Here is a 25,940-nt window from a genome sequence, read left to right on the forward strand (position 1 = left end):
TTTCCGGAGCGCCGCGCCTTGAGCTGCCGAGACCCGGTTCCTGCGGCGCGTCCGTCAGCCCGCCCGATCGAGCCCGGCCCGCGCGCGTGCCGCGGCCCCGCCGAGCCTGCTGCCATGAAGCCAGCGTGAGTAGGGGGTCGCCGAGAGGGACGGACGGGCGGGCGGCGGCGGGCACCCGGGCCGGGGGCTCTGCTCCCAGCACCGCCGCCGCCACAGAGCCGGAGCCTCCGCCTGGGGCCTCTCCGGGCGCGGAGACCCCCGCCGCCCCGCCCGGGCTCCCCGCGGCGCGGACAGGCCAGCCCCGTCGGAGGCGGGTGGCGCCGGACCCCGGTTCCCGTAGGCGGGGTCGTCCTGAGGGCTCGGGGCCGCTGCACCGCGCCTGTCTCGGCCCCCTCGTCTCCCTCGGGTCGCTGGCGTGTGCGGCCGGGCGCGGTCTGGGGCTCGGAGGCTGGGGTGGGGGGCTGCCCGAGCCCGCACGCCCACGCCCGCATTCCCGCACTCTGCAGAGCGATGGGCGGACTTCCTGAAGAGCCCGAAGCCGAAAGCTTTCTGTTAAAAAAAAATTTTTTTTTTGAAAAGTCACACTGATTTTAGCTCCTGTTCCATCAGGGAATATGTTATAAAAAAAATTGTTTCGGTCATGTGCAACCCAAGTATTGACCAAATTCCGCGGCATTTTGGTGCAAAATGTTCACCTGGCCTGCAGATAAGATAAAGGGAAAAAAAGTGGTAGGCCAGAGGGATGGTGAGACAGGCCGATCCCCTTGCCCTGAGGCCCCTGGAATTCGCAGGTTAGGACCTCATTCTGGGGCACACGGGTTAACAGTTCTGAACGGCTGCTGACCACAGTTTCTCCTTGCAAGGACCGTGCAGACAGAAATCTTGATGGACAGCCGCCTCCTTGTGCTTTTTGTAATTTGTTCGCTTGTCTGCCTGTGGATGGAGGCTAGTGTGCTTGTCCACTTACATAAATGTGTTTTAGGACAGATGTGGGCAGGTATGTGCAGATGCTTCAGGTTTTTAGTGCCTCTGTGAAGTTGTTACTCAAGAGAAATATGCAGAGCTGCTTAAGATCCAGAGTTCATCCAAGAGTGAGTAATTACACGTGGGAACAAAAATGTGTTCTGAAGCAGACTTGAAGCACTGCTGCGTGCGAGAGCCATGCCACTAGTGCAGTCGGTGAGGCTGATGCCGGCTCCTCGGAACTTCTAGGAGGCCATTCGATAAGCCCCAAGGGAGATTGTCTGCGGGTGAATTACACTCGTGGGTTTTGCCTGTTGCTGTTGAACTGAAATGTTCTTTCTATGACCAGGAGGGCTAAGACACCTAGGAAACCTCTTGTGAAAAAAGGATCCCAGACGAACCTTAAAGACCCGGTCGGGGTAAGGTCTGCCTGTGGCTTCGTGCATGTGCGTGCGTGCTCTTTCTTTAGGCCTGTTCTGTCTTACGGGTGTGCTTGCACGAAGAGATGTGGAACGTGGAGTCTAATGGTTTTACTGAACCGTGCAAAGCTGGTTCTGGCCGTGCAAGTTTGTTTTCTCTATAGGATTGATTCAAATGAAGTCTCTGGGCTGCATGCCTCCTGTCACTAATTGTAATCTGAAATATTTAGATAACCAGACTTCTAGCGGGGCTCATACTCTGAGTTTGGGGGGCCATCCTGCTCAGATCTGCCCCCAGTGGCCGATGGCCCCAGCTCCAAGTCTCATAGAGAGACTGTGGTATAGGCAGCAGAGTCAGTCTCATGCCCACTCACAACTGCAAGTATTTCTCTCTTTTGCGTGTGGGAAGTGCTTGTAGCCAGCGACGACTGGAAGAGCGTGGGTTGGCTCTGGGTCTTCTTGGCCTCCCTCTCGCTGGCACTGCAGTGGGTCCCTGAGTCTGAGTTTGGGATTGGGGTGCTTGGTACACAGCTGAGCAGGTTTCCCTGCCACCCCAAACCCTCTCCCTTCTTTGTGTATGAAGTGTTAGGTTAAGCTGGCAAAGTGTTAATCGACAGTTCCCAAGAATTCTAACAGTTTTTTAAAGCTACCTCCTTGTGTGATAGATTGTTGGTTTTGAGAGATGTTTCTGTTAGTATGACAGCAGAAATGAAGGGAAGCTGTGCAGTTTGATACTTTGTTATCACAATTTCAATTTTGTGTGTTTTTAAGTCTTTTCTCATATCTGGCGTGACTGTTTGCTTTTGCCCGCCTTGAGTAGTAGGTTTGGTTTTGGGGCCCCTACGTGTAGATCTCTTGCGAGACCAAGTGCTTTTGGAATGAGTGAACGGGAAGCGAATGGAGACCAGGCTTCCGACTGAGCTTCCCGCTTCTCCAGGTGTACTGCAGGGTGCGGCCGCTGGGCTTTCCCGAGCAGGAGTGCTGCATAGAAGTGGTCAGTAACACAACTGTTCAGCTGCACACCCCGGAGGGCTACCGACTCAACAGGAATGGAGACTACAAGGAGGTGATTTGAACTCGGTTCAAACCAAGTGGTTTGTACTGGCTGTGTTGTCTCCTTAATGGCTTTTCCATTGGGAAACTTTTTAAGGTTTATTATTTACTTGAAAGGCAGAGTGACACAGATGGGGGAGAGGTGGATCCTTTATCTGCTTATTCATTCCCCAAATGCCTCTAACAGCCAGGGCTGGGTCAGGTTGAAACCAGGAGTTGGAAGGAAACGCCACCTAGGTCTCCCATGGGTGGCAGGGACCCTCGTACTTGGGCCAGCGTGCTTGCCCAGGTGCATTAGCAGGAAGCTGGACTGCAGGTCGAGGAGCTGGGGTTGAACCAGCACTCATGTGAGGGGCGGGCATTCCAGGTGGTGACCTAGCCTGCTGCCCCACAGGGTGAATTTAACAGTCACATGTGATTGCACTTTGCTGAAAGACTCATGTGCTTCACTGTAGCGACTGTATCTGTAGTGCTTTTGATTTCTAGAGTATAGAGACACAGCTTTGGCGTGCTGGATGGGCTATGGGGCTAATTGGTGTAGACACTGGGTGTTTGTTTTTTAGAGCACACATTAAGGATAGTTTGATGTGGATGACAAACGATCATGCCAGGCAGTTGATAAACACACGATTTCATGTGTGGAAATAAAAGAAACATTTAATAACAAACCTTGTATACTTAATGAAGCGTTCTTTTTTTATTTTTAAGATTTATTTATTTGAAAGTCAGAGTTAGAGAGAGAGAGAGGTCTTCCCATCGGCTTGTTCATTCCCCAATTGGCTGCAATGGCCAGAGCTGCGCCAGTCTGAAGCCAGGAGCTTCTTCTGTGTCTCCCACGCAGGTGCAGGGGCCCAAGGACTTGGGCCATCTTCCACTGTTTCCCCAGGCCATAGCAGAGAGCTGGATTGGAAGTGGAGCAGCCAGGACTAGAACCGGCGCCCATATGGGATGCCAGCACTGCAGGTAGCGGCTTTACCCGCTAAACCACAGCGCTGGCCCCATGAAGCGTTCTTACATTTAGTAAACTATTGAGTTCAGTTGAACAAACCTTTGCTGAGCTGCTGTCCTGACGGTGGGAGAGCCCTCGCCGTTATGGGTTGATGACTTGTTTGGGACGGTGTTACCAGATGAGTGGTCACAGGGAAGGCAGGAGGTCAGTTGTGCTGAAGTGGGCAGGGCTGTGGGGCTGCAGGGGGAGGAGGTACCTTCAGGCTGCCGTGGCGCCGCCGTGGCAATGCTCTTCTAGAGACTAACCGTGACCTCTGTTGCTAACCTTGTCCCTGTGCTCGGCTCTCTGCAGCCCCCTCCCCTTGGCACTCTCCTGCCCCTCTATCGCTCTCTGCTCTCCTGTCTCACCAGTCACCCTTAGCTGACTTCTTGTCCTTTTCCAGCCTCCTCCTGGGCCGTGCCCAGGGGCCTGTTTTCTGCCACACTTGCCCATGGCAGTACCTGTCTGGTGTGGAGAAAGCTGACATTTTTATCCACAGCCTAAACCTTTGCTCGAGCTCTAGACACCAGCTGACAGCCGCTTGCTTGAGATCGCTGCTTGGACGCCACATAGGCTTGTTAGCGTGTGCACGTCTAGAAGGTAGCTCTTGACTTTTCTCCTCCAAATAACTTCCCCCAGTCTTCTCAAGTAATGGTGCCAGCATCTGTCTGTCCAGGGGTTCAGGTCATGGACCTGGTGCCTACTGTCTACTGGCCCGTCTTCCTATCTGGTTCGTAGTCCCGTCAGTCCTACTCCAAAGTGTTCTTGCTTGAAACTGTTCAGTTCTGTCTCCACTGCTGCCACCCTCGTCTGAGCCTGGTCCCTGAGACCAGAGCTTCCCAGACCGCCTGCACTGGAGGAGCAGCTTTCTTCAGTTCTCAGCGCATCGTAGCAGCTGGCCCTTTTGTGTAGCTCGTGCTGGCTGGAGCTAAGCTTGAGAGATGAGAGACACGGGCATTTAGTGTGCTCCGTGAGATGAGCCTGTTGGACACAGGCTGCCTGTTGGGCCCCCATCAAATGGTTACGAATGTCTCTAAACATTTAGGTAGACAGGTATCCTGGCCAAGGCTGCTGGAGCTGAGTGGAGTGCCTGCTTTCATTTGGAATGTCTGCTCTGATCCATTTTCCACGGAGCAGCCACAATGAGCTTTTAAAGCATAAACAAAACTGCATTTCTTGTCTAAAACCTTTCAAGGGTCTTTGAATGGCAAAACCCTGGTGAGTCTCCTGTGTGTCTCCAGCCTCATCTTTCAGCGCTCACGCAGTCCCTGAGCCTCTTGGGAGAGCCAGAATCCTGCCTGATGGCTGGTGCCTTAGCTAGGACTTCTCTGTCCCCTGCGTGCTCCTGGCCTGCTCCCCACCGCCGCATTGGGTTTCGGCTTAGAGAGCACCTCCTCAGGGCGCCCCACTATCCTGTCAGAAGTCACGACCCCCAGATGAGTAGCCACATCCGTGTGCTGTTTGTCTCTCTCCTGCCTCAGAGGGAAATGCGCCTTACATATGCCCCGTCTGTCAGACACTCAGTAGGTGAGGGTGTGGGGTCCTGGTTCAGACCTGTCACTGCCTCATACTGCCCTAGGGATGGCTGTGACACTAACCACCCCATGGGCTTGGGCAAGTTCCTCCTGTAGGCCTTTGTTTTCTTAGGAAGGAAGGAGGGGGCAGGCGCTGTGGCACAGTAGGTTAATCCTCTGCCTACGGTGCCAGCATCCCATATGGGTACCAGTTCTAATCCTGGCTGCCCCTCTTCCAACTCAGCTCTCTGCTGTGGCCTGGGAAAGCAGTAGAGGATGGCCCAAGTGCTTGGGCCCTGCACCCGCACAGGAGACCGGGAAGAAGCACCTGTTCCTGGCTTTAGATCGGCACAGCTCTGGCCATTGCAGCCATTTGGGGAGTGAACCAATGGAAGGAAGACCTTTCTGTCTGTCTCTCCCTCTCACTGTCTATAACTCTACCTCTCAAATAAATAAATAAATAAATCTTTAAAAAAAAAAAAAAAAAAAGAAGAAGGCGCTGCTCCTGAGGCAGTCCCCTGTTTACCAGTCTATGATTAGGGTTATGTAGGTAGGAAATGACTTAGATTTGAAGGCCGTGCGTGGGGTGGGTGTTTGGCATTCCATCTCAGAGTGCCTGGGTTTTAGGTGTCCACTCTGCTCCCAATTCCAGCTTTGTGCCAGCACACACCCTGGGAGGCAGCAGGTCCTGTCAAGTAGTGGGTTCCTGCCACCCAGTGAGAGACTGGAGTGCGGATCTGGCTTCTAGCTTTGGCCTGGCCCACTCCTGGCCGTTGCAGGCCCTGTGCCATCAGCTGATGGCGGGGCAAGCCTCAGCTTGCACACTCTCTCTCTCTCCCCCTATTCCTTCCCTTTACTCCCTCGAATAAATAAGAATCAAATACAACCAATTTAAAAAAACAAATATTTTTTCTTTGCATGTCTTAGATGTTCATAGAGAAACATTCCAGGTTTAAACAGATGTATTTCCAGTGGGGTTTGTTTGTCTAAGTGTGTTTTGTTTTGTCTCCCTGCACAGACTCAGTATTCATTTAAGCAAGTATTTGGCACTCACACCACTCAGAAGGAGCTCTTTGATGTGGTGGCAAGTCCCTTGGTAGATGACCTCATCCATGGCAAAAATGGTATCATTTTTGGAGTTTTGTTCGATTTTCCTTTCTTCCTCTCCTTTTAAAATGTATATGTTTAAGCGGCCGCCTCGGCTCAATAGGCTAATCCTCCGCCTTGCGGCGCTGGCACACCAGGTTCTAGTCCCGATCGGGGCGCCGGATTCTGTCCCGGTTGCCCCTCTTCCAGGCCAGCTCTCTGCTGTGGCCCGGGAGTGCAGTGGAGGATGGCCCAAGTGCTTGGGCCCTGCACCCGCATGGGAGACCAGGAGAAGCACCTGGCTCCTGCCTTTGGATCAGTGCAGTGCGCTGGCCGCAGCGGCCATTAGAGGGTGAACCAATGGCAAAGGAAGACCTTTCTCTCTGTCTCTCTCTCTCACTGTCCACTCTGCCTGTCAAAAAAAAAAAAAAAAAAAAAAAAGTATTTGTTTAGCTTATGTTTGGCATTGAATTCAGATTTACTTTGAGAATGCTGTTAAACCTGTTTTGTCCAGCTGGTTAATTTCTTTGTGTTTTAAATGCAGTGGAGAAATATTACAAGTGGAGGACGTTCATGATGGAACTCACTGTGACTTGTTACCCTGTAGGTCTCCTTTTCACATATGGGGTGACAGGAAGTGGAAAGACCCACACGATGACCGGTTCCCCAGGGGAAGGAGGGCTGCTTCCTCGCTCTCTGGACATGATCTTTAACAGCATAGGGTCGTTTCAAGCTAAGCGATACGTGAGTGTAATTCTTTGTGTTGGGACTGCTTCGCTGTAGACGGGGATCGCAGTGCTGCAGGACACGGTGGCGTTAAGGGAGAGAACCGAAGCACTGGGTCTGTTTTGAAAACTGAGCTGTGTCTCACTATTAAACGTTTCTTATTTCTTGAGTATGTTCATGGAAGTGAATTTTAGAAGTATGGTCTGATTTTTGCCCTGCCTCAGGTGTTTAAGTCTAACGACAGGAACAGCATGGACATACAGTGTGAGGTCGATGCCCTATTGGAGCGCCAGAAGAGGGAAGCCATGCCCAACCCCAAGACCCCCTCCAGCAAGTGAGTCATCGTGTTTCTGTGGGGTCCCAGGGTTCTGCCTGTGCTTTCCCCAGGGTGGGGCAGGTGACAAGTGAGTGGAGAATTGGTCTGACAGTTGGCTTTCGAGAGGTCAGAGCTGAGGCATGTTCTTGCATTCTTGTCTCTCCAGTACCCTTTGAGTCATTGTCATGAGAAGGTGCCTCTGTGGGTGGGGGAGGCTGTCAAAGCCTGTGTTGTGTATCTGGGAGGATGTGGGGGTACTGTTGGGGGACCGTGAGTGTGAACACAGCTGCTTTGGGAGTTTCTGCTCATTATGGTGGGTCATTTATATAATCTCTCTCTCTCTTTAAGATTGATGCATTTCTAGAAAGGCAGAGTTATGGGGTGAGAGGGGCCAGAGACCGTGTTGTGGTGTAGCAGATAAAGCTGCAGCCTGTGATGCCAGCATCCCATATGGGTGCCAGTTTGAGTCCTGGCCGCTCCACTTCTGACCCAACTCCCTGCTAATGCGCCTGGGAAAGCAGCTGCACCCACATCGGAGACCCAGAAGAAACTCCTGGCTCCTGGCTTTGGAGCAGTTCAGCTCTGGAAGTTGTGGCCATTTGGGGAGCGAACCAGCAGATGTAAAATTTTTCTGTCTCTCCCTCTCTCTTTCTGTGACTCTGCCTTTCAAGTAAATAAAATTAAATTTAAAAAAAGGAGAGAGAAAATCTCCCATCCAGTGGTTTACTTCCTGGTGGCCACAAAAGCCAGGGCTGGTGCCAAGCCAAAGCCCAGACTCTGGAACTCCATGTGGGTCTCCCACATGGGTGCAGAGGCCCAAGCACTTGGGTCGTCTTCTGCTGCTTTCCGAGAGGTCCCTTAGCAGGGAGCTGGATCAGAAGTGGAGCAGCCGGGACTCAAACTGACCCCCGTATGCGATGTTGGTGTCACAGGTGGTGGCTTAGGTCACTGCGCCACAACACCAGCCCCCATTTATGTCATCTCTGAGTTTTCTCTTGAGATCATCTCCTTTTGATATTGATTCAAAATATATACTAAAATCAGACACTTTTGTTTTTGTGTTTTAGACGACAAGTAGATCCAGAATTTGCAGACATGATAACCGTCCGAGAATTCTGCAAAGCAGAAGAGGTTGATGAAGACAGTGTCTATGGAGTGTTTGTCTCTTACATTGAAATATATAATAATTACATATATGATCTATTAGAAGAAGTGCCTTTTGACCCCACCAAGCCCAAGTAAGTAATGAGGAGAAGCCCTCTTGGCTGCTAACCTTGGGGGAGTCACTTACCTCACTGATCCTTGTTTTTGTCAACTATAAATTTCAGCTGTGAATGCTTGCGTTTGTTTTCAGAATGAAAAGATAGAACTTTAGTCCTGTAGCTGGTGCTCAGTGAGAGCTTTGGTTACTCACTGGGTATGTGGTTGTAGAGAACCAGTGGGTGAAGGCAGGTAAGGCGCAGAGTGAGCCAGGCAGTCAGCGCAGAGTGCTCTGGAGACCGCGGCCTGTGGCCGTGCCTTTAGAAGGACCTTAGTTAATTATAAGGAAGTGGCCCTGTCCGTGCACCCCGGGCCACCCTGGAGAACCTGACTCAGCGTTGGCAGTTCTGTAGCCATCGTAGTAGCCACGCGTGTCTCAGCGGTCTCTGCAGAATGCAGCCGAGAGCTGCTGTCTGCACGGTGATGCTCAGAGACCTCTCCCTGGGTGGTAGGAAGTGACGGCTGCCTTGTCCTTGACCGAGGGAAAGGCCTGCTCCTTCAGCTTCCCTCGGTCTCCATTGCGGAGACTGAAGCCCAGTTCCCCACTGGCATCACAGAAGAGAAATCTGCATGTGTGCGCGTTGGCGCTGGAATCTTGGGTCTCATACTAGTGTCTGGTCTCCAAGTGCTGGTTTTGTTCTCAGGTTAAAGGCTGGTCTTCAATGCTGTCTTTTTTTTTTTTTTTTTTTTTAAGGTTTATTTATTTTATTTGGAAGTTTCAGAGTCAGAGAGGGGGAGAGAGAGATCCTCCATCTGCTGGTTCACTCCGCAAATGGCTGCAACGGCCAGTGCTGGGCCAGGCTAAAGCCAGGAGCCTGGAACTTCATCTGAGTCTCCCATGTAGGTGCAAGGGCCCAAGCACTTGGGCCAGCTTCTGCTGCTTTCCCAGGCACATTAGCAGGGAGCTATGTTGAAAGTGAGGCAGCTATGACTTGAACTGGCACCCATATGGGATGCCAGCATTGCTGGCAATGGCTTAACCCAGTATGCCACCGCACTGGCCCCAGGCCATAAGTAATATGAAGAGTCATGCCTTGTCTATAACTTTTGTGTGTATATGTCATGGAACAATACTGGAGGAACAGTGAAATTGAGAAAACCATTGGAAGGAGGACAGGTGTCAACATCCACTTATGTTTCCACAAAAATACGTAGATTCTGGTTGTGTGCACACATGATAGAAGTCTCTGTGGTTCGTACTGAGTCGTGTTTCCGAGCAGGTATCTGTGCAGAGTCCCTGGATTTGCATCTGCATAGATTAGAAAAGACAATCACAAAGTTGCTAGTATTAATTCAGAAGTTTATGTGAAGAAAGAGTGCCCCCTTTGCTTTTGTTCTACGAACCCTTCCCCAAATGAGAACCTTACAAAGGAACTGATTACTGGAGTGACCTCTCTACCACGGGGATATTGGCGTTAGGAAAGAAATACATGGGGTTGGATTATAGAGAAGTACATGAGGACCTTAAGAGGCATTGCTTTTAATATTGACTAAGTGCTTTCCTGTTCATTTCAAGTGTCAGCTGTCTTGCCTCTGGTTTTGCATGTACCATTTTCCCAAAGTGTTCTGAAGTCAGCCATTGCTACCAGTTAGATTCCTTTCTGTCTGTTTGTGTTCGATTTTTGTTTGCTTAGTTAAAAATGAAATGATTTTCAAAGGACCCTATCTTGATTTGATTTGATTTATGTGAAAGCCAAATAAAAGTGACTTTTGTGTCTTCTAACCTTCCTGGGTAACTCCTTGAACAAGCTTACACGGGTGCTTGTTTGGCCCTGCACCCAGATGTAGTTTGTTAGCTTGTTTGAGCTGGTTGAAGAGCATTGCAAGGGGGGGATTTTAAGATCCCAGCCCGTGCCTGTCACTTAGTCTGCACTGAACGTTTTGCTGGAGGAGAGTAACTTCTGTATTCCTTTGGTAGGTGGAACACATTCGGCACGCCCTTGAGGAACCCAGATTTTGTGTATGTGTCTGTGTCGGCTCTTGTCTTCAGGAGAGGGTGCAGTTATGCTAGTGGCTGGTATCTGTGGCATGTTTGCATATACGTGGTTTTTCATTGGCACTGGGCTGCCCTGTGACCTCTAAGCCTGCCTGGCTTCCTGAAAAATCCGCCTTTGACTCTCGGTGATGGTGGCTGGTAGATGTCTCTACCCTCCCCATTCATAGGACTGAGGCCAAGCAAGCAGGGTCTTTACCCATCCCCTATCCTACCATACAGACCAAAACTTGAAGAGCCACTTTGAAAGGATTGCCACTCCTGGTATATACCAAACTCTTTCTGAATGTGTTGTCTGCTTTTGCTGGTGAATTCAGAACTAGTTCTGTCTGCTGCTCTGTTTAAATTAGGAAAATGCTAGATCTTAACCTGTGCATGTGATGGTCCTCGACTTCCACTTCGGTCTCTGTTTGTACGTGTTGTTTCATGTGCTGGTAGAGCAAAGCTTTTCAGATACAATTGGTTCCTGCTATCCTGTTAGGTAACTAATCATGGCTAGCTATCCGTATAGTCTGATCCGAGTTTAACATTGCTTTAGAGTCTCATGTAAACTTACCTCCATTGTGAGAATGGATGTCGTGTTGCCTGGCATTTTAGTCCTAGTCTTAAGTGAAGATCTTATTCTCTCTTAGTTTTAGGAAACTAATCTGTTTTTTCTTCCCCGTAGACTTCCACAGTCTAAAATGCTTCGTGAAGATAAGAACCATAACATGTATGTTGCAGGATGTACAGAAGTGGAAGTGAAGTCTACTGAGGAGGCTTTTGAAGTTTTCTGGAGAGGTTAGAGCAGAACTGAGCATAGCTATCATCATTGGACAGTAATCCTTTTTATGAGAGAGCGTGTATGAGTATAAGGAAGTGGCTGAATTCTGGTATAATCAATGACTTCTCTGTTGTCACAGGCCAGAAAAAGAGACGGATTGCTAACACCCATCTGAATCGCGAGTCCAGCCGTTCGCACAGTGTGTTCAACATTAAGTTAGTGCAGGCGCCCCTAGATGCAGATGGAGACAATGTCCTACAGGTAAGGCTATAGTTGGAATTAGAGTTAAATTAGGGAGGTTTCGTTGCAATAAAATTGTTCTGTAAGAACCTGGAAAAGGTTTGCAGATCTTTAAAACAGTGTCTTCATTGGAAGAGATAAAATAAGAACGTGTGACGTGTGAGTCATTGTTTTTTCTCTGCCAACTTCTTCTGTGTGTGGAACTCTACATTGTGGTTTTTGAATGGCAGCAGTTGGTGGCCAGTGTCCCATGTCACTCGTTGCTTGGCTGATAGGCAGTAGGCCCCCTGTCTGCGGATTCACTGCTGGGCCCACTGTGCTACAAGGCTTATGTCGCTAAACAGCATTTGTGTATGAGTAGATGTAATTTGATAGTTCTAAGCTATTCACGTGTAGCTGTATTCAGACCCTAGCATGAAATCCTGGCTTATGAAGGTTCATAAATGGCTGGAGGACATGGTACTGAAGATGACCAGGATTAGAATTCTGATTTCTGTTCAATTACTAGCACTGCAACAGACCCTCTTCCCGGGGGCGTAATCACTGCAGGAGGCAGTGCACAGCAGGTTCTCGGTCCCTCGTGTGGCTGACGGTCAGCACTCGTTAATGACAGCTACAATGTGGTTATAAGCTGACCTTCCATACACATGTGGTTTCCTTTGAGTCACATCTAATATAACAGTATCACCTAGGTATCTCTTGACTTTGATTTATTTTTATAAAATTAGAGTATTATGAAATTATTAGGTTAGTATAAAACTATTAAATAGCTGATTGTATAGAAAAATTTAGTATAGCCCTATTTGGAGTCACAGTTTCTTCCCCAGTATTTGTTGAGTTTCTGCTGAGTGCTAGAGATAGAGTCCCTGCCCTCAGGGAGCTTATGGTCTGATGTGGGAGGGAGCCCAGACAACGGATAAATAGCCAATAGTGTCCTGACCAACCTGGCATGCTCCCCTGAAACGGGTATCCCTAGCCCTTCCCTTTTGTACAAATGTTATATTCATGAAAACTTAGTAGCTGTTGACTTGAATCTATTTAAAGAACATTGTAAACCAATGATAACATTTTAGGTTATTGGCTTTGTGGTCTTCCTTTCAGGAAAAAGAACAAATTATTATAAGCCAGTTATCCTTAGTAGATCTTGCTGGAAGTGAAAGAACTAACCGGACCAAAGCAGAAGGGAATAGATTACGCGAAGCTGGTGAGTACAACATAGAACTTGATTATTGCTACAACCTTTAAAAACTTGGGATGCCGGTTTATTACCCACTTATCTTTAGGTGGTTTAAGCCTGACTGTCTTCAATTTAATTAGTTTGGAGGCTAAGGTTTAATGGTCAGTGCTGTTTCTTTAGTTTTGCTGGTTTGGTATCTTTCTATTACAACACAGTAATTTCTTTAAGAATAAGGAAGAGTGGCTAAAATAAATAGAAAATAAGTTATATTCCTATTGAAAGAGTTACCTGTGATTGTCGGCGGTGCCCAGTCCTTGAAATTAAGTGACCTAGCAGTCGCTCCAGCACTCCTCATCTGCTTCGGGAGGTGTGAGGCCCAGGACAGTGAGGGCAGCTGGGGGAAGTGTGTGTGTGACCTCTCCTTGGTCTGTGTTTGATGTTAGTAATCTTTTAATGGCCAGGACTTGAATGCAGTAATAAAGGCTGAAGCCCTGCCAGAGAAAGAGAGAGATGGGCTGTTTGGGTGGAGGGTGATGGATGTAAGCCCCAGGTTCTGTGGGGGCGCAGAGCAGTGCTGAGTGATCCAGTCTAGGGGTGCGCAGGGTTGGTACTTCAGGGGAGCAGAGTGAGCTGTGTGTCGGACAGGACTGAAGGATTTATGAAATGGTTAAGAATGTAAGTTGGAAGACAATAAAGACTTGAGTTTATGTGCTGATGAGATGAAAAAGTTTTAAGTCCAATGGTGCCAAATGGGGCCTTTTCGACCTCCTGCTACCTAGGCCAAAGGGTTCCTGCTTCTCACCTGATCACTGGAGTCTTGTGGGTGTAGTCTTTGTGTCTGGCATTGTGGCCCCGGTGCCAGGTACCAAATATTAAAGCTACAATTGGTGGAGGAAGGTCTTGGGAAAGGCAGAAGAATCTGGAAGAGGAAGGGTTAACTTTGATGGGAAAGGGATTTCAGCTGGGTTGGGAAGAAGCCAAAAACCAGGGACTTGATGCTTGGAGAAGGTAGAAGGGCCTCTGAGTGCTGGTGGGGGCGAGGAGCACCCGGGGAAGTGTCTGTCCTGGGGTGTAAGACGCCCACCACCGTTTTCAGGGGTGGCCTACTGTGCTCCTGAGTGATGAAGATTGGGGTTTGGGCGTGCTTGCTCGGCAACAACAGAATGGAGACCAGAACTTACTGGAGTCGAGGACGTCAGTCCTGTGACAGCAGCGTGTGTGTGAGAGCCACTGTCCTCCTGGAAGTGGCCAAGGGGCTGGCTTTAAGGAGGAGTTGAGGAGGTGGGCATAAGCAGCTTTCCTCCAAGGAACCGCAGAGGGCCAGGGCACTGCCTTCTGGGCTGCAGGACCCATGCTGGAGCCTGTGCCCCCTTCCCAGTGTGAATGTATAATGCAGAGAGGATCACAGAGAAAGGCAGTTCTGTTGAAGTGTGTTTTAAAAAGCATTCTTACATTTGTCATACAGTCATTTATGTGCGTCTTTATTAAGGCATTAAATAAAAACCCAGCAGCAGGCCTAATAACTAAATAAGCTGCACAGTAATGGTAAAATAAATATTTTGATCAGCAGTGAACTATAACGTGAACACTCCACAGGCACTCCCACTACTACTGTGTTTTTGGTCTACCTTTGTAATTGAAAGAACTGCTAAATTCCAGTTAGAGTTTAGTAAAAGTAAAAACACACTGCCTGAAATGTAGCTCCGGACAACATAGCCCCGAGGTAAGAACCTGTGTCCATTAAGGGAAGATTCAAATGCGTCACTCAGATTTGAGGATGATCCCCGTTCCTGAGAGCACTGTGGGAGGAGGAGGAAGGGAGATGGGGGAGGGAGGGAAAGCACGAATCGTGCAATAGCACAGGGGTGCGGTGGGTTCTGCGTTTTGGAAGGCGTAACCAAGGTTCTGCTGCGTCCTTGAGAGGCCAGGGCTGAAGGTGTGATGGAGTGAGCGGATCTTAATCCAGGCTCCAATGCACGTGCAGAAGCCTGCCGGGTCTCTTGGAGCTTGCCTTGGCCACAGCCTGACAGGAGTGGTCAGAAGTAACAAGTGTGCCTTCTAAGCAGTCCTTGTTGATCTGGGGAGGGAACGGAGTTAGTGGCTCCTGAGTGGCTGTTGGAAATAGCATGGGCCCTGTGTGCAGGGGGATTCTGGACTTGATGAGGCCTGCTGGACCCTGACATGGGCATGCTTTAGAGAAAATATTTCAACATGAGGACATTACACATCTGCATCAGAGAATTTAGAATTTGGGAGGAACCTTATGGGTTGTAAGTGTAATGGTGCATTTATTCTGCCTGATGGAACCCTGAGGGATGGCTTTTAGCTTCTCCAGAAGTAGACTATTGAGAGACAGCCTGCGCCATGCATGGACAGTTCTTTACACGGGGCCATGAGAATCTGTTATTTGTAAAAGTTATATGAAGTTGAGATTATATAGACCACACTTTGTCTACTCTTGTGTTTTCTATCAGGTAACATAAATCAGTCACTGATGACACTAAGAACGTGTATGGAAGTCCTGAGAGAGAACCAGATGTATGGGACCAACAAGGTAGGCGGCGGCCTTCTTGATCTTTTGTATGGTGTCACTCATGTGCATTGTCGCCTTACATGTTTGGGTTTGAATGTACTTACAGATGGTTCCGTATCGAGACTCCAAGTTAACCCATCTGTTCAAGAACTACTTTGATGGGGAAGGAAAAGTACGGATGATTGTGTGCGTGAATCCAAAGGCGGAAGACTACGAAGAAAGCTTGGTAGGTTTTCTGTGTTGGTGCTGTTAAGTCTCGAGTCTGCGCTGGGAAGACCTCTGTGGACGTGAAGAGTGGTGTTCTGAAGGTTTTAAGGATGGGTGCTGAGCCTCTGGGGTAGAGAAGGGAGCTGCGGCCATTCCACTGTTGCTGCCTCAGTTCTTCTTCAGCAGCACTTGTCTGGGCTCTTTACAAAACTCCACTTGCTTTGTGTTCTAGCAAGTCATGAGGTTTGCGGAAGTGACCCAAGAAGTAGAAGTGGCCAGGCCAGTAGACAAGGCAATCTGTGGTCTGACGCCTGGAAGGCGGTTCAGGAACCAGGCGCGAGGAGGTCCCATCGCTGACGGTAAGATCGGTGCTCTACCCTTTGCCCGCGGATTGGTCTGTGTCTCCTTAAAGAAAACCAAGTCTGTTTTATATGAGAACCATTTGTATCCTCTCTGTTAAAGAACCGAGGGCAAAAACATTTGGACCAAGATGTAGATGAGGTTTCTTCTCTTGCATACTGTCTGTCATTTGTAAGGAAGTAGAATTATGACAGCTCAAGAAATTCCGTGGCTAACCGGACTGCTGCTCTGGTCACAGTGTTGGTTTGCCTCAGTCAGCACCTTCTCTCTGGTGTAACGTGCTGCTGTTGTGTACTTCTCGCAGAGCCCTCCGTCCCCGGCGTGGTTTTACAGAGCTTCCCACCGTTGCCGTCGTGTGAACTCTTGGATATCAGTGATGAGCAGACACTCCCAAGGCTGATTGAGGCCTTGGAGAAGCGACATCGTCTTCGGCAAATGATGATTGACGAGTTTCACAAGCAAGGTAAGGGCAGGCGTGTTGGCAGGTGCGTCACCCTCAGACATGGAAGGAATGCACCGGGATGTGAGTGTTGGGTGCGCCTTTCCCAGGGAGCGATTTTGCAGGAGAGATTCTGTCTTTGTGTTCTCAAGACGTTGTCTAATTAGGAGGACAGGCGTTTTCCCACGGCTCTTTTTTATATTCTAAGAAACTAAAAAAAAAAGTTGTGAGAGTGATATTTCGGTTTCTGTATAGAAATGAAATTTGCTCAGAAAAATAACTTGCCCAAGTCTTTACCAGTAGGCAGTATACCAGGGAGTCAGCTCAGGTCTGACTGATCCCACTCCAGAGCTGTTTCTGTTTGTGCTTTTGTTATTTGGAAGCAGTTTGTTTACTGTGGGGCTGGGAAGAGGAGGCTCCTCCAGGGCAGGGGGAGGCTGTGTTTTCAGTACTACACAGAAAGCCCCTATGAATGTCTCTTATAGATTTGAGATTCAGGTTCCTGATTTCTTTCCAAACTGATTTTCCTGTTACAGACTGATTCGCATGGATTTGCTTAGTTGCTAATGTTATGTCTAATGTCTGCTAATAAAATTGAAACATTTGCTGATCTGAATTGGAGTAAAACTTGACCTCATGCTTTGGTTTCAGCTAATACTTTTAAAGCCATGTTACAAGAATGCGACAGTGCTGTTTTAAATAAAGAAAACTACATTCAAGGGAAACTAAATGAAAAAGAAAAGGTGATCTCAGGACAGAAATTGGAGATAGAACGTCTGGAGAAGAAGAACAAAACTTTAGAGTATAAGGTTTGTTTTGTCACTGCTGGACTGTGTATGGCCCATTCAGCACTGCTCTCTGACTGTTACTGCTGTTAAGTTATATTTGGTCATTTATTAGTCTTCATTTCAGCCCAAAGTAGAGGAAATATGAGTGACCAGTATAGGGAAGAGGGATCATAATCGTGTTTAGTCTTAGGAATCTAGCGATTGAGAAAAATGTCTGGCCCAAACAATGGATCCTTCTGGAGGACTTTTAGGGTTTTTGTGGTGATAGTGTGTTTTAAAAAAAGTTTCGATTTAAAAAATTTATTTATTTGAAAGGCACAGAGAGAGAGAAAGAGCTCTTATCCACCTGCTCCCTTCCCAGATGTCCTTGGTGGCCAGGGCTGGGCGGAGGACGAAGCTGGGAGCCAGGGACTCTGTCACTGAGCTGTCACTGCTGCCTCTCAGGGGCTCTGTTAACAGGAAACTGGAGTTAGGACCTGGAGTCGGGAGTTGAACACAGGCACACTTCAACCACATCTTAAACCGCTTAGCCAAACACCCTCCCCTTACTTTTTGATTAGAAGTGTTTCCTCACTCTATTTCTTTTTCCAATTATCACATGAAATAAATTATTACATGAGAAAATGTAATAATGCCTTGGACAACATGACAATATGAGGGTACCTCAAAAAGTTTACGGAAAAATGGAATTAAGACACAAATTAATGTTGGTGCAGAATACTTCGAGAATCATGCATAGTTTTTTTCACAATACACATTCTAACTACTGGGTGCTGATTGGATCCGTATCTGGTTTACAGGTCGGATTTTAAAAGTACAAACTCCGCATGAATGTCTCCCTGCAGGGTAGAAGGAAATGCTGTCTCGGTGCTTGCTGCGGCACTGTGTAATTCACGTTTGTTCTCATTTACCAAGGACCCTTTGGAGGTGCAGGGCTTATATGCTCATTTGAGGGAGCGGCTACTCTCAGCCATACAGTTTTCCTTATTCTGAGCATAATCTGGGAAGTTAAAATTTTAGGCCTTAGTTGGGAAAGTAATTTTCCCGTGAAGTCAGTTATAACTTTATCTTGCGGTGAGAGACTTGCTTATGAACAAGCTGCCATTTCTGAGAATGAAGGTCAGAATTCAGGTGACATTTTAAAGGATAACGGTGCTGGGCCTGGCGTTGTGGTGTAGTGGGTTAAGCTGCCATCTGGAGTGCTGGCATCCCATAAGGGCACCAGTTCGAGTCCCAGCGGCTCCACTTCTGCCCCAGCTCCCTGCTAATGCACCTGGGAAAGCAGCAGAATATAGGCCAAGTGCTTGGCCCCTGTACCCACATGGGAGACATGGAAGAAGCTCCTGGCCCCTGGCTTCAACCTGGCCCAAGCTCTGGCTGTTGCGGCCATTTGGGGAGTGAAACAGTGGATGGAAGATATTCTCTCTCTTTATGTAACTGTGCCTTCCAGATAAAATAAAAATAAATCTTTAAAAAAAAAGATAATGGTGCTTTCTGCAAGCCTTTTCTTTCCACAAGTGAGCCTGCAGTAGCAAATTAGAAAGAGGATTTCATAGCCACACAGTGTTTACCTGCCAAATACCGAGCCTAACGCTCTGCCTCCCCAGATCGAGATTTTAGAGAAGACAACGACCATCTACGAAGAGGACAAGCGCAATCTGCAGCAGGAGCTGGAAACCCAGAACCAGAAGCTTCAGCGACAGTTCTCTGACAAACGCAGATTAGAAGCCCGGTTACAAGGCATGGTGACAGAGACGACCATGAAGTGGCAGAAAGAATGTGTGAGTGTCGTGTGAATGTGCACTGCGGTCGGGGTGTGGGAGATGCAGTGAGCTGGCACGGGATGCGTACCACAGAATTAGATGTAAATTGTCACTGAAAACCCGTAGGAGCGCCGAGTGGCGGCCACACAGCTGGAGATGCAGAATAAACTCTGGGTCAAAGATGAGAAACTGAAGCAGCTGAAGGCTATTGTTACTGAACCCAAAACTGAGAAGCCAGAGAGACCCTCTCGGGAGCGAGACCGAGAAAAAGTGATTCCACGGTCTGCGTCTCCGCCGCCGGTGCCTGTGAGTTATCTGAGGTGGGGGGTGGCTTAGTATTAGAGAGCTCGTTCAGACTAGATGGCTGTTTATCAGAATCAGTTTTTTGTTTTCAATTACTTAGTATGTTTCTGAAACTTCTATTTGAGATATTTTTAAATTTAGTGTAAGCACAAGTTTAGTAAGTACATCAATTTTAGTAGTCGTATGAACAGTTACTTACAATGTTGTCTTTGTGTGCTAAAGTATAGATAAGTGATGACTTGTGTCTCAGTTTTTCAGTCTTGCTCATTAATGTCTCTCCAATTTTTTTAGCTTTCTAGTAACTCTATTGCTCAGATTCCCAACGGCCAGCAACTCATGAGCCAACCACAGCTACATAGGCGCTCTAACTCTTGCAGCAGCATTTCTGTAGCTTCCTGTATTTCGGAATGGGAGCAGAAAATTCCTCCGTACAACACACCTCTCAATGTCACATCTATTGCAAGGCGTAGGCAGCGGGAGCCAGGACAAAGTCAAACTTGTATCGTGTCAGACAGAAGGCGAGGGGTGTACTGGCCTGAAGGCAGGGAGGTGGTCCCGACATTCAGAGAGGAGCTAGCAGTAGAAGAGGATCATTGCTGCAGGGTTAGTGCCAGATTTCTACGCTTGTCCTCATAGACTTGCTTTGCTTTGCTCTTTGTAACTTTGTTCCAGATATTCAGGGGAAAGCTGGGTGGGCTCCCATACAAACAAGGTCTGATTTTTCTGGTAGTTAATTTGGAAGATTGACTCACCCCAAAAGTGAGGCCTGGCTCTTGACTGAGAAAGCCCAAACACTGCTGGCAACAGAATCAGCATCCTGTGTTCAGCAAACTCCCTCAGCCCTGGGGCATCCCGGGTGTGGTGTGTGCGTCCCAGTTGCAGAAGCTCATGAGTTTTGTATGATGTTGAAAGTGAGTGCCTTAGAGCACACTTCCCATGGTTTTTCTTTTGGTTCCCTTTCCTCAAATTACATTTTTTTATTGTTCTTTTGAATTCCACTTTTTAACGTGGTTTATTTTATAAACAGGATACACTGGCTTCCTTCCCCCTTCCCTAGAGTTGCCACTTGTTCGTTTTTATAGGTGTGCCAGCAATCTGTCCCTAAAGCTTTGGAAAGTAAATCAGACTCACAGACTTTTGGATGCTATCAATAGAAAGAGAATATTGTCCTGCACAACCACAACCTTTATCACCTTGCTTTATCACCTCGAAGGAAGTGAACATCATAAATAAATATCCTCTAATCTCCCAAATTGTCCCCAAATGACTTCATTTTTCGTCCATTATCCCATCAAAGCGAATGCCTGTCTGTTTAATCTCTTAATATAGAATAGTCCACCCCTTCCCTTCGATGTGCATGCTCTGGGCTGTTGGGAAGCGGCCAGGGCAGCTGTTTTGGAACTGCTGCAGGGCTACGTGGGCTGCTCTGCAGGCCTTTTACAAGGGCTTTGCCTCACTCAGACCTAAATCACTCAAACCTAAATCACTCAAATCTAAATCAGTCAACCAAAGTAAATTCACTCGCCTGTTTTTCTTCATATAAGGATAAAGGTAAAGTTTCCTTTGAGTAAATAGACCAAGTTAAAATTGTGAATTGTATCTTTAGTAAAATCTTAACATAGATCTTTCAGAAATTTTCTCCTAAACAAATTAATCATGCGGTACATATTTGCTTTTGGTTTCCTTACTGTGTAACTTGGGGCGGATGAGCGTCCACTGAGGTGGCCCAAGGTCCCAGTTTTTAAGGGATAGTGAGGAATCCCAGGGATTTACCACAGCTTGACATGTTCTCGGGCCTGAGGTTCTGTGCTTTGCCAATTTGGCTACAACCTTCTTAGGGAGCAAATCATGGTGAATGGTCTTTCTGATCAACTCTAGTCACTCCCCTTACAACACCGTTCACTGCCTGCTGGCCTCTGGCTTGGCCCTGAGGTGTGTAAGAGGGTTGACTAGAGGTCCTTTAACTTCTCACTTGAAATCCACACCTCTTAGAAGTGCAGCAGAAAAGTCACCTTAAGGTTAGTATCAAAATGTCTGTGTGTGTTGCTCAAAAATTATGTCAGGTGGACTGAATTTATACTTCAAAGAGGAGTTTTTTCGGTATTTATTTCTTCAGTGCCGGTAGATTGCTAGTCCAGACTGTCATTTTGCCGAAGCTTATTTCAGAGTGTGTTGCTGCCAGATGTGTCAAGGACACCCTCACTCTGCCAGGGGGTAGCTCGGAAGGGCCAGACTTTGCTTATTAACACCACTTAAACCATTCTGAGAATGCAGTTTCCTGCTTGCTTTGAGCCTCAGTCTCTTTAGTGGCAACTGTTTTGTGCTATAATGATTGGAGCAGTCACTAGTGCTTCATTTTTTTATAACTATATAGAACTATGGTCTTCTATGTAATCATTTTCCAGAGAAATGTGGATTTTGAAACTGGGATTTCATGCTTGACTAACTCTGAAAGATTGGCATGTGATGGACTTCGGTTTGTTTTCAGTTTTACATACTATTAACTGTCACGTATGTGGAAAAGATTTCTTTTTGTAGGCCGACTGTGCTAAATTTAACTTTCCCAGATTCACCTGGAACCTGAGTGCAAGCAACTAGGTTTTTACTGTATTAATAGAGACTGATTTGATATACTATATTTATTGGATTCTTGGGCCTGTATAAAATGTTTGGGAGGAAGACATTTGTATATTTTAGCCATTATTTGAACTTTTCATAAATTTTTGTTTGGAGATCTGGATATCTTAACTGAAAGTACTTAGAAGTACTTAACATTGTTTTACTCTTTTTTTCTGACATACAGTTATTACACCTTATGTACTTGAATGTTTTATACTAAAGCTTCATCAGCGTTTAATATTCTTTTGTGTGTGGCTTTGCATAAAGAGTGTTTCCTCTTTTGTTTCAAGGCCTTGGACATGTGGAAGGCTTTTAATAATCTTGCTGAAAATTTTTAAGAGTTGTGGGCCCAGTTAATCAGCTCACAAATGCAGGAGTAGATAGTGGCTTTTGACTGAGAATACAGGGTGAACGGTTGTGAGCCAGCACCTAAGCAGAAAAGGCTGGCAGCGTTATCAGAGTTTGTCACGTCAGCCTCTGTTGGATGTATAATGTACTAGTTGGTGTTACAAGGATGTCTGTTGGTTTCATGTTTAAAGAAAAAGAAGAGAATGTTTAAGTTGCTTACATTACATATTTAGCTTTTGAAAAGGTTTGTTTTGATACTGTCATCATTGAACAAACCTGCTGCACTTCTAATGCCTGTCAATTAATTCTGGGTTATGCTTCTTTCTCCATTCCTCCTTCAACCTGATCAGAACGCACCACCGATTCGTCCCCGCCACAGACGGTCGCGCTCTGCGGGAGACAGATGGGTAGATCATAAGCCCGCCTCTAACGTGCACACTGAAACAGTCATGCAGCCACATGTCCCTCATGCCATCACAGTAGCTGTTGCAAATGAAAAGGCACTAGCTAAGTGTGAGAAGTACATGCTGACCCACCAGGAACTAGCCTCCGATGGGGAGATTGAAACTAAACTGATTAAGGTAAAGCTTCATTCACCCAGGAGACAACATATACTTTTAAAAAACCCAACCCTGTTGCTCTGTTGATGTCACACAGGCAGTGTCAGCTGGAACATGAATGAGTGATGGAACGCTTCTGGTAGCAGAAAATAAAAGCAGTTGCTTAGGTTGTGAGACCAAATCTTCTTAAACAGACTGAGATTCTTAGCTTGCATAGAACTCCAGGCTATCTGGACTTTATTACTGAATGTTTAGTTTTAATCCTTACTTCAAAAGTAAATCTACACCAAGAACTCCTACTTTGGCTGTGTCAGTTCTAGGTAAAGGCCCACGTTAAAATCTGACCTATGAAAATGCCTCTGTGCAGAGCCGCCCAGATGCTCGCCTGTCTCTAGATCTCCTCTGTTAAGGGGCAGTGAACAATCAGGAGAGTAAAAGGCTTTTTAAATTCCATTTAGAGGATACTTCTTAAAAATTTTAACTCTGGAAGGTAGTCCCTATTTGGAATAACACTAGGAATTTTCCACTAAAATGCGCCATATAAAGCTGAGAAATTGTTAGTTTAATTCACTCTATAAAGATGAGCCAGTCGCCATCCGGGAAAGTGGTTAAGCACATTGATGTCAGATTTGGGCTTACATAAGCAGATTTTGGGGCCACTGAACAAGTAACTGTTTCTTCACTTGTAAATTCAGGGTATAAGCTGTTCTTTTAAATTTCAGGGGCTCTCAGAGAAGAAAGAACAGGGCCTTAGAAGGTGTAGAAATTCCAGGCAGATGTCTTAACCCTCAGTGGAGTTTTTAAATTACAAGTGGGACAAGAATTTTTATTTGTGCAGTGATAGTGTTACAGATTACATTGTATTGGCTTCTTTGCTTTGGTGGAGGACGGATCTCAAATTTCTAAGTAACTCAGTACAGACTCCACAGTCCCAAGCACCATCTGGTTTTGTGGGTGGGAGTTTCCGTAAAGCAGTAGAATCTTGATATGTATTTAAATATATGTGTGTATTCATCATTTGCATGTGTCGCGAGTGTAACAGTGACCTTTTCTCTTGGCTTTAGGGTGATGTTTTTAAAACAAGGGGTGGTGGACAAGCTGTTCAGTTTACTGATATTGAGACTTTAAAACAAGAATCAACAAGTGGGTGAGTGATCATCAAAGATGCTTTCCTAGCTGCTCTTTCTTGAGGAACAGAACATCCTGTGAAATTTACCAGCAGCTCCCCAGAGGGGTGTAGATGGGTCCTCCCTGTTTGCAATATGTTTCCTGTTCTCAGATGCAGAAATAATTAGTGCATCGTGTTTCCCCTTTTTCAGTAGTCGGAAACGAAGATCATCCACAGTAGCACCTGCCCAGCCAGATGGCACAGAGTCTGAGTGGACCGATGTAGAGACAAGGGTAGGGGTGAAGATGAAACATTTGTCTGCTTAATAGAAATTAGGCTCGGCATGGTTGAACCCCACAGCCGTAGACACGGCTGCTCTTTGCGGATGCTGAGGTAGGCTCTCCCACCGCCAGCGCGGCCTGGACGCCTGCTGCGAGCGCATCAGCCAAGGCATTTGTCCTGCTCTCGGGCTGATGGGGAGCTAGTGTAGAAGGACCGCGTTTCTGGTCGGGCTGGAGGAGTGTCCTCACACCAGCTCACAGTCGTCCTCTATAACGCTTCCTCTGACGAGGGGCTCCTGTGGATGGAATGTGGGAAGCAGAGGTCGGGAGGCTCTCAAGAACTCTCTTCTTCCTTACCTAACTAGAGGGGGGTCCCAGCTGACTGTAGAGACCCTCCGGCTGTGAGTGTGTGGCCTGTGCCAGGAAGGGACCGCAGGGGTCTGAGTGCCGTTCTAGCAGAGGTGTCTTGGAGATCACCCGGGGAGAGCTGTCTGAACAGCACTGTGTTTCCCAGACTGCTGAGAGGAGCTGACCTTGTCCTCTTCTGTCATTTTCCTCTCAGTGTTCCGTGGCTGTGGAGATGAGAGCGGGATCTCAGCTGGGACCTGGGTATCAGCATCACGCACAGCCCAAGTGAGCACTGTGAGGGGGGCCTCGCTGTGTGTTCCTCCTAGCATCCCCTGCCATCCTACATGCTGTAGAAGCGATCATTTCCTCCTGGAGGTGATGGAGCAAGGGCGGCTCTGGCCCTGTCCTGCCAGTGCTCCTGCACGGAGTTGTGCACGACGGCCTTGTGTTCCCTCTCCTGACCTGCCAGTGCTGAGATCAGTGCGGCTGAGCCGCAGGATGTACGGTGTGATGGGGCCACACTTCGTCTTCTATGAACTCAAATACTGCATTTCCTTGACATAGTGGAAACCCCTTCTTTGCAAATATCTGCCTGTGTACTACTTTTTTTTTTTTTTTTTTAAGATTTGTTTATTTGAATGACAGAGTTAGAGAGCGAGAAACGACTTCCATCTGCTGGTTTACTCTCCAAATGGCCACAATGGCCGGAGCTGAGCCGATCTGAAGCCAGGAGCCAAGAGCTTCTTCCGGGTCTCCCACATGGGTGCAGGGACCCAAGGACTCGAGCCATTCTCTGCTGCTTTCCCAGGCACATCTGCAGAGGAACTGCAGTGGAAGTGGAGCAGCCGGGACTCGAACCGGCACCTGTATGGGATGCTGGCCCTGCAGGCCGGGGCTTTAGCCTGCTGTGCCATAGCACCAGCCCCTGTGCAGTATTTTTAGCTCTTGTATTCCTTAGGCAGTTTGGAAAATGGTTGTGACAGGAGAAAGATGGGAGGTCCTGTGGTCTACATGTAACACTAGATAAGCATATCTTACATGCTGTTTGCTTTCTCAGGACTTGAGTTTTCCCACGATAAAACAGAGCTCAAAGCCCTATTGAAGATTTCTTTTACTACAAAGGGGTCACCAATTGCAAAATTCCACACTAAATGTTGGGTTTGGTTTTAGGCGCAAGAAGCCATGAACAAGACCGCCCCGGTAGCAGCAGAGCGTCGTCAATGGTGCTGGTGACTGCTCCGAAGCCACGGAGAGCAGCCTCCTGCGGCCTCGCTGGACGTCCCAGACCTCAGCCCTGTCAGACACTGGCTTAGAGCAGAGCTTCCCTGATGGTTCCAAAGACACGCAGCAGTCAGCAGACCTTGTATATTATGTGCCTCACCGTATTTAATATTCCTAGCAGAGCAAGACCCCGGGCTCATTGCTGTATGGACTTTTTTATAAAGCTGTTTTTTGTATATTTCTTATGGACTTATAAACTAATTCACACAAGTGTTTGTCTTGGTATAATTAAGGTAATATCTAGATCACGCTTCGTTTTTTATTGTGACTTCTCCAGCTCTGGTCTATTTCTTTGGTTTTTTAAACGAAACAAATGCTGCTATTGATTAGCTGCAAGAATGCACTTTAGACATATTTGACAATTGAAACTTTCAAAATAAAGATATCGGGACTGGCCCATAATAAAACCATTTTCGGAAGGTGTTTTGCATTTTGTATGTATATACTCACTTTCTGACATTTAGATATGCCATTTCATTTAGATATGAAATAAAAAGCACTCAG

General features: G+C 47.3%; 1 protein-coding gene across 4 annotated transcripts; it reads left to right on the plus strand.

Moving 5' to 3' along the window:
- On the plus strand, positions 1-25,940 carry KIF23 (kinesin family member 23). 4 transcript variants are annotated; one of them, XM_062206221.1, is made up of 24 exons: positions 1-125; positions 1,313-1,382; positions 2,320-2,448; positions 5,956-6,061; positions 6,631-6,767; positions 6,974-7,083; positions 8,133-8,303; positions 10,244-10,285; positions 10,986-11,098; positions 11,221-11,342; positions 12,423-12,525; positions 14,973-15,052; positions 15,138-15,257; positions 15,471-15,597; positions 15,903-16,061; positions 16,689-16,846; positions 18,433-18,606; positions 18,715-18,894; positions 19,183-19,494; positions 22,209-22,439; positions 23,483-23,565; positions 23,738-23,819; positions 24,370-24,440; positions 25,326-25,940. In XM_062206221.1, exons 1-24 carry the CDS (start codon positions 115-117, stop codon positions 25,339-25,341), a joined length of 2,907 nt encoding a protein of 968 aa, XP_062062205.1. In that variant the 5' UTR covers positions 1-114; the 3' UTR covers positions 25,342-25,940. The 4 variants fall into 4 exon arrangements, with proteins under 4 accessions (XP_062062205.1, XP_062062208.1, XP_062062209.1 ...); XM_062206224.1 differs by lacking the exon at positions 19,183-19,494; XM_062206222.1 differs by lacking the exon at positions 10,244-10,285 and having other exon boundaries at positions 28-125.

Source organism: Lepus europaeus, chromosome 11, assembly GCF_033115175.1.
Source record: "Lepus europaeus isolate LE1 chromosome 11, mLepTim1.pri, whole genome shotgun sequence".
NCBI lineage: Eukaryota > Metazoa > Chordata > Mammalia > Lagomorpha > Leporidae > Lepus > Lepus europaeus.